This window comes from Mustela nigripes, chromosome 3, assembly GCF_022355385.1.
Source record: "Mustela nigripes isolate SB6536 chromosome 3, MUSNIG.SB6536, whole genome shotgun sequence".
Classification (NCBI taxonomy): domain Eukaryota; kingdom Metazoa; phylum Chordata; class Mammalia; order Carnivora; family Mustelidae; genus Mustela; species Mustela nigripes.
The window spans coordinates 35,612,158-35,621,000 of record NC_081559.1 but is presented as its reverse complement, the minus strand read 5'-3'; the positions used below and the strand labels follow the sequence as shown (position 1 = coordinate 35,621,000).

The 8,843-nt window shown below is 37.8% G+C and overlaps 1 protein-coding gene across 11 annotated transcripts in view; it reads right to left on the bottom strand.

Annotated features, from left to right (window-relative positions):
* Nucleotides 1–969: 969 nt before the first annotated feature.
* The window catches only part of MFF (mitochondrial fission factor), a 31,613-nt gene continuing 23,739 nt past the window's right edge, over nucleotides 970–8,843 (bottom strand). For 10 of the 11 annotated variants that reach the window (XM_059393621.1, XM_059393623.1, XM_059393622.1 and 7 more), the window contains 3 exons: nucleotides 7,770–7,829; nucleotides 4,832–4,916; nucleotides 970–1,821 (listed from right to left, as the gene is read on the bottom strand). In XM_059393621.1, coding sequence (XP_059249604.1) covers nucleotides 1,690–1,821; nucleotides 4,832–4,916; nucleotides 7,770–7,829 — 277 coding nt within the window. In that variant the 3' untranslated portion in view covers nucleotides 970–1,689. The remainder of the gene's footprint in view (nucleotides 1,822–4,831; nucleotides 4,917–7,769; nucleotides 7,830–8,843) is intronic. The other variant, XM_059393631.1, reaches the window with a different exon arrangement.

The window sequence follows — 8,843 nt, the reverse complement described above, 5'->3', positions numbered from 1 at the left end:
TGGGACTGTATTCTCCTGCCCTCTGCACAGCCTCTTAGGGAGAAAGTTCTAGGTCTCCAGAGTTTGGTAAAAATTAACAGGAGAAAACAGCTTTTGTATTTGCTTATCTCCTGGAATGCTTGCTTTTATTTCATTTTTGGCCCTAGAAGAATCCTTTTCATGCCTGCCCAGCAAAAGAAGTGCTAATTTTATCCATCATTTTCATGTTTTAATTGGGAGGATCATTCAGAAATTACCTTGTAAAAAAAAAAATATATATATGTGTGTGTGTGTGTGTGTGTGTGTGTGTGTATAAAGCTAGAATTAACATAATCATATCATTAGGCTGTTATAAAAGGCAGAAGATTTTCATGAATAAAAAGAAAATCTCCTCAAACTCACGTAAACTTTAGGAAGCAAACATAGGAATCCTTCCCCCAAGTATTTTATTTTGGAAGGATGGAAGAGAAGCAAGAACAGAAACACTAAATCTACCTCTATCTAAGGAATTTCCCTCAACTGCTTTTCCTAACACTGACCACCTAGGTATTCAGATACTGAAGATATGTGGCAAATACTACACCTAACTAAAATTCTGTTTCTGAACACAAAATCGGGCCGGGGTGCGGGGGGTGGATAATTCTGAGAGCTAGAGCCTCCCAGGATTTGATTTCATTGGTACACTTAAAGTTCATGAGATATAGTATCTTAGCTAAATGCTACAATGCAAAAAGCATACACAACTCCAGCTGTTTTCCTCCAAAGCACCTGACAGATACCACAACTTAGAAAACCACCTGTAATGCTACCAGCGCCTGCTGCTGGGATGGAAATCGGAAAGGGAACACAGTAGGTTCTTGCTACCAGCCAAGTCATTAATTGCATTATTTCCTTCTGAGACAAGAAGACTGGGGTTCATTAATGGTAATATGCTATGAAATACAGCTCACACAACAATATGATGAAATAAAATTTTTCGACAAACATTGCTTTAGTTGACAGTTTATTAAACACACTACATTTGTACCTTATTCTGTAGTTTTTTAAATCATTCACACAGGGACTTAGTAAAAACATACTTTATAGAAAACCATCTGCAAAACTAAAATAAAAATAAGAACGCACATTTTACACGCATATTAGATAAACTGCTGGAAATGTTAGGAATTACTTTAGTGAAGGTGACTGGTAAACATGAAGTGCCTTGGCTTTATCAAATCTGCCACCAGACCATGACTTCAGAAGTGTTAATGTTGAAATGTGGATGCAAAAGGGTCTATTAACAAAACTGTCCAATCTAACAGTGTTTGAGAAACAGGACAAAATAAAGTAATATTTTTCTTCTACAGATACTTTTCTAAATCCATTCCCTATGCACTCTCGCTCCCATTCGGAGAATAAATTGTGTGGGCTGATGAGGCAAAAATTCCTTTTAAAAAACAAACTAGAGCCTATTTACAAAACATGCAAAGGGAGAATTTTAAGTAGGTGTTTGTTACTGCAGATCTGCTTTAAGTGACTACAGCTGAGTGAGAGAACATACCTTGACTTCTGCAAGTATCAGTCCCTCCCCCCACCTTTCTGGAAGAAATACATGTTCAGGGCATGGACTATAAAACGGCATACAATGCAAAGACAGAAACAAAGAAGTTTGTAAATGCTTTATATTTCCAGCTGTTGAGACACGAGTTTCGAGAGCTGAGGTTACCTCTAGCGGCGGAACCAGAGCCAGCTGTTAAGAAGCCAGAACGCTACAGTAATTGAATACATGACCATTTCTCTTTTAGCACGCTCTTTGTTCTCCTCTTCTAGAAGTTGCAGACGTCTATTTAGTTTGATTATCTAAGTGAAAAACCGCGACAAAAAACAAAAGAGAAACTTTAATGCACAGAGCAATTAGGTTCTTATAAAGCAGGATGACTTTCAAAAGAATTCTTATAAACAATGAATAGTTTCTTTGGGAGCAAAATAAACTATATGCAGAAAAAATGTTACCTATGACAGCTTAAATTCACAGATATAATCTTCTCCTTTTCCCTTCTCCAAATTTCTGAGTCAGAAAAAATGTATTTTCCTTCCTTCCCTGATTCAATGTGGGCCAAGAACACTGTTGCATACTGCATGCTATCCCAATCAAAAAGACCAAGTAAGTACACATTTAGGCAGGCCTAGCACAGCAGAAAGGATGGGGGCTTCTGCTCCTTTCTAGAAGCTTCTGTCACCCAGCTTCAGTTGTTCATCTTTAACCTGCTTTAATTGCCTTCTCCATCCACTCTCTGAGTGACTGGGAGCATCTCATAAAATAACCTATTAGAGCGGGCCCTGTGCTCTGTCACTCAGACCCTTTAGCACTGAAAGGCTAATAATTCTCCAGCTGCTAGGAGTGTCCCCTTGGCTGCTGGCCCTCACTGTTACAGCCCTGGGCTGAACGACTGCCTTGCCTACACTTATGCTCCTTTACCGGGGCAGCAGCATGTATCCAACCAGATAGTGAAGAGATGAAAGGCCCAGCCCTTGTTCCAACTCTAAAGGGTCACCCCAGCTTCAGAGCTCCGCAGGAGGCTGGCCACATGCAGCCCTTGTTCTGACTACACTGCAGCCCAACATTTCCCTCTTGCCCAATCCCACTTCCTTTCCTTCCCTTTGGACTCAGGAGCACTCCCCAGAAAATGCTCTATGTGCAAACCTTCATCCTAGAATCTGCTTTCTGGGGAGTCTAACCTGCAACACCTATGGAAAAACACATTATAAAAGCCAAAGGGATTATTAACATTATATTAGAGAGGTTGAAGGAAGAGTATTTTCATAATGCAGAATCCTTAGCATTTCAAGGACTGAGAACTCCAAACTGGGGGTGTGGGGTGGGTGGGGCCAGGAATGGGAGTCTATGGGCAAACCAGACATAGAGGTGCAGAGATAACCATTTTAACAACCTGAAAAAGTACTTCACTTTTGATCAGTGCTGAGCAATGACTTTTCTCCCAGAGCTAATTCAGTTAAAAAAAGAAAAGAAAAGAGAAAAAGGAGTGTGTAAAGACTACCTTCTCCCAACCATTTGTAATGAGAAATGCTTATTTGGTCCCATGGGATATAAAGTTCTTACACTAAGCAATCCACTTTATTGCCAATGAAAATAATTGGCACTGATCTTGAGTCATTTAAATATTTTCATCTGGGCTCATCTGAGAAGTATCAATACCAAGGCAGCTTTTGAATATTCCACTCTGATCACGGATAACATTTTGCGTCTCGGAGCCAGATGGCCCACGAGTCCCTCTTCCCTAGACTAGACTCAGTGAAGCACAACTTCACTGTTGCCACAACTTGGCAACAGGGCAAGGACAGCTCCAGAAGCATAGCTTCCAATGTTGCCAGGGTCCCAAATGTGAATTCTGCAGAATCTCCTTGGGACTCCATTTTGTTACTTATCTCAGAAACTCATAGTTTCCCAGCTGGCTTTCTACTACTTTTAAATTCTCAAAATATGTGTGTGCTTGTTCATAATGACTGTATCTTTGTCCTCTACCCGTTCACCTCTAAGCTAAGGACTGAGAAGATGTTAAAACTTTGAGGCCTCTTATTACACTTTCAGGAAGGCAAGGTTGTTGGTGTAATGGTGAATTCAATGACAAATGCCCAAGAAATGCCCTTCCTTCAATAGGCAAGGTATAAATCAGTGTAAGAAAATATGTACAAACTTATAATACAGCATTCTTTTATTTTTGAGAAAGATTTTATTTATTTATTTGACAGAGGGAGAGAGAGAGAGATCACAAGTAGGCAGGCAGAGAGAAAGGTGGGGAAGCAGGCTCCCTGCTGAGCAGGGAGCCCGATGCAGGGCTCGATCCCAGGACTCTGATATCATGACCTGAGCTGAAGGCAGGCGCTTAACCCACTGAGCCACCAGGCACCCCAGCATTCTTTGTTTTAATAAGTGAGACTCAAAATAAAGTATTATTTGCTTCATATTAGCCTTTTATTATATTAAATCTTTAAAATGATATTTATTCTTATGCTGAAATATTTAGTTTCTTCATCTTAGAAATACTTTATTCATTCACTCCTCCTCTACATCTATTTGGCACAGACAAAATTACAACACTGAGCCCGCCTTCCTCACATGTGTGTGTCTGTGTGATCCTAGAGGCTGAGGCATTCATAGTAATAATGTGTGTATGCAACTATAGTTCCAATATAGGACTTTTCATAGAACACAAGAACTGTGTTTATAAGGACACTGTGCAAAAATGAAAGCAGTGATTTACAAAATGGAATTCTCAGAGTAACACAGGTTCCCAAAGTGACTGTTATAAATTTTAAAAGTCAAACAAGCAATTTATGACTGTACCAATTTGCTAAAATGCCAAGATTCTTTGTTATTGGCCAGAATTATACCAATCCATCTGGTAATACTGTTTTATGCTGACCAAAACATGTAAATGGTGGTTTACCATATCTTTAATCAAAATGGAAAAGGCAGGGCCTCTAGGTGGCTCAGATGGTTAAGCGTCTCCCTCAGTCAATTCACCTCAGGTCATGATCTCAGGGTCATGAGATCGGGCTCTGCATCGATCTCTGGCCTCAGCAAGGAGTCTGCTAAAGTTTCTCTCTCCCATGCCCCCCACCCCATGCTTGCTGTCACTTGCTCGCTCGCTCTCTAAAACAAATAAATAAATAAATCTTTTTTTTTTTAATGGAAAAATCAATTATGGCTTATTAAACAGTATGACAAATAAAATATTTCAGTTCATAGGTTCCACAGGAGAGAAAATGATAACATCTTAAAAACTTATCATTTAAAGTACTGCATGACTATAATTTAGGATTATATCTTATCTGGTACATTAAATACCTGTCGTCTTAATGAAGCTGCATCTACAACAGTCATGTCGTCTGAAGTTCCTTCAATTGTTGTATCTATATGTGACATGCCATGCCTAGCAGATGAGAAATAAAAATACATTTTAGTATTAGAATAGAATAAAGAGTATCTGGTAAGTCATATCATGTGTTCGGTAATATTCAAAGAACTGTTCAAAAGACTGATATTTCACAATACGAATTACTAAAATACCTTACCATCTGAATTGGTACCAACATAAGAAACCAGAGGAAAAAGCAAAAGTATTTTGAGCAATGACTTAAGAGCTGCCACTCTAGGATATAACAATGTGTAATTCTTCCACAAACTCATGTCTTTATGTACTTCCACAGGAGTCCCTGCTGAGACTCCCTGGCAGGGAACACAAAGTAAATGAACTCTAGCTAAAAAAAAAACAAAAAACAAACAAAAAAAAAAACCAGATATCTTTTTTTCTCATTTCTCCTCCTCTTCTTGCCTTTTCTCTTGCCATTTCTACCCTTTATTTACTTGTTATTACCTATCTCGACTGGTCTCCCACAGAAGGAATTATAAAATCACCTGAGTACATCCTGTTACTATGTTCAGATCCAGAATTAGTTCAATGATAAATCATTAAGAGGCTGTGTATAAAATAATACTGGAAGCCACTAAGAACAACTCCAGAGAAAGCACATTAAGAAATACTTCTTTTGCAAATACAGTTACTTCTAAAAGAGCACTACTTTTTAAATGCATGACAATAAACCTCTAAGAAACAAATACACACAAATGCTGTTCTTCCCCTTTGCCTGGATTTCCACTTCTTAAGCTTATTTTAATTAATGGCTTAACAGAGATATAATTTACATACCATAGAGTTCACCTCACATGTTTATATTCTCACTATTTTAATCCTGTATGGTTATTTCAGTGCAATGGCATAGTAACTTTCCTGAATGAGCAGAATATAAACAAACTGAATTAAAAAGTAATGTTTTTGTAATCCACAGAGAGTTGACACATGGATCATACATTCTAATGTTTCTAGCAAGTCTCCATTACAAAAAGCACATTACCACAAAAAGGGGTATGAGGAGAATTACAGTTTCATCCAGACATGTTAAAGACAAATATATTCAGAAAATCCTTTGGTTTCATATGCTGAAACTTTAATAAAGTAGGTGAAACAGAATTTTTATTTTATAATTTTCCAGTGTGCTCCCAGCCAGTGTTGTCATCCTGAACACAGAACGTTCACTGTAGGTGTAGGTGATAACTACAGGTGCTCAGTTTCAAGGACTGATGGTGTGCACTGACTCTAGATAATATAGAACAATTTCTGAACGTTCCTTTTATTGCGAAAGGAACTTGCTTTCCCATTTAACCGCTCCTTTCTTCACTATAAGAGTAAATATTCTGAAGACAGAGCAACTGTATCAGTGAGGTGAGCTGAGCGAGCAGATGTTGGGACTATGGGTTTATATAAGTATCGGAGTTCATTATTCTTTTAAACATTAAGACAGAATCATTAAAAGATTAGAGGAGAAAACAGGAGTTGAAGATTCCTTTTCTTTACACCTGGTCTTCAAAATAAAACTTTTCTATTTCCCTGAGATTACCTATGAGAAATAAGCTGGGGAGGGGAGAAAAAAAAAAAAAAAGCAATGGCTTCAAAGGTAAAGGGGACCTAGGCTGAACGTAGAGAAGGAAGTGTAAGTGACAGCGATTACTCAATTTAAATCTTGAACTAAGGTGTTAAACATCTGTAAAGGAAATCTTTATTTGCAAAGAAATCTAAGGACATGGCCAAAGGCTTTATACCTATGTAACTCAAGGTACGACTGGAAAAAAAAATTACTTTAAGGTAATTTTAAACTAAAAGCTGTATTTATCAGAACTAAAAACTAAGAAATGTTAAGTCAGATCATAGACTTAAAAGTTCTTTCACAGAAAGAGAAAAGGATCACAAACTTAAGTTCTAACTTCGGGGAAATATTCAAGGGTAAACTTACAATGGAATGAATTAATACTGTGAAAGAAACCAGTGAGCAGAGTAGTAGTAAGGGACCACTAAGGAACTTGGTTTCAATTCCTCTAAGCTAAATTCAGTATTATTAAGAAGCTGATGTTTCCCTGTTCTCTTGCCAGATTCCTCTCATCGTAGAAATGATGCTGACAGTTTTAAATCTACTGCAACAGATCATACATTTGTGCTTAAAATAAGCAAAATTATCTCTGAAAAAAATGACAGTAATGGTATTTGTGAATACCAACCAAATTTCTTTTCCCCAGAAGACGGGAAATAGGGACCTTAGAACCCTAAGGATTCCTATGTGTCATTCTATCTGTCCTCGTGCATGACAGGAAGACATAATTACTAAGGCTAAGAAGTATGTCTGAAAGAACTAAAAGAGCAAAAATAAGAGGGAAAAGCTTAAATTAACAATGACAAAAACTCTTCAAACTGAATTTCTTTTTTAAACACTGAACTTCCTAAACTGTGAATGCTGATTTCCCCCAATTTAAGATGACCCCTTATACAAAGGTTTCTCCATACGCTGCAAGTGACACTACAAACAATTAACAACTAAAAAGGAAATGGTAGACAGAACCCCAGGCAACACTTAAAATGAAGCACATAAAACAAGATTTGAGATGACTTTTTCTGTGTTTCAGCATGATCGTCTATAAGCTCCTAAAACTACATTTAAATATCTCAGATGTCCCCAAGACACCATAACTGTCAAGGATTTTTCTTCATCTTGTAGTAGACAAAGGTCATGAATGACTAGGCTTGCTGTTCTCAAAGAAAAGCAGGTTGTACTAAGAGAGGAAATCTGTAGAAGTTCAAGCTACAATATAAAGGCCTACTAACATGCATTATGTCCTGCAAAATACAATTTCAGTCAACTATTTACCCTGATAATTACAAAGTCTCAAAATTTACCTGACGTTGTCATGATGAGGATTAGAAGTGGCGGCAGCAGACCCACCACGCAACACAGGTCTAAGGCAGGTTTTTGCGGGAGAAGGCACAAGACAGAATCAGGAAACAGAGAAGTAATAAAATAAAAGCAAAAACAAGACAAAAAAGTGTCAAATAGGATTATATTGTATGTTGTGATACAATATAATATCTTTCAATACTTTTAAAAATCTTTGTATTACATGGCCTCCATTTTGATTTTCATAAATTTAACGTTTCACCTTGGGTTAAAAAACAAAAGGAATAGATCTTGTGTGACAAGATAGCACGCATATTAAAAAAATTTTCTTTGGTGCCTATTATTTTAATTTATGAAATTCAAGACAGAGGACAACCCTGTTTAAAAGGTCTAATTTCTCTTTTCTAGTTGGAAAAAGAAAATCATCAGCCACTTTGGAAGCATGTCAACAACCGGTTAGTAGCACCTGCATGATCATGGTTGCTCGTTTGGTAACAACAGCCCTGTCTCAAAAACTGAACATTTCAAGTAACTCCCATTTCCCACAATTCCTACCCTCCCACCTCAATCATTTGATTTATACCCGATATCTCAATTTTGCTGTGTCTCATTCAAACCTCAGCCCTCGAGAGCAGAGCTGCTAGCCTTGGTTCTGGAGCTGAGACAGTCCCAAGCACAGGCTCTGAGGGCTACGCTAGGGCTAATTACAGAAATACAACCGAATGTGGGAGTCTCATCTTGAGACAACCAGGAGTGACATACAGGGCAGCTGGGAATGAAGACTTAAGGTGCACTGGAAAACTTTGTGGGGATTTTCATGTTTTAGTATGTACTTTGGTTCTAGAGGACAGTTAGTTCTCTACCTAGGTAAGCAGAGTAATCTTTTCACTAAATTTCATCTTTAAAAATCAGAAAACAAAAGCTCTCTGTGGTTGCTGGTCAAGTCCCCAAAAAGTAATCAGCAACATTTATCAGCCAGAGAAAGGAGGCTGAACTATAGGGTCCCTATAAGGATTTTAAGAATTATAACCTTCTATTTTAAATGTCTCATTCTCTAAGTATTGATGAGGTCTTTG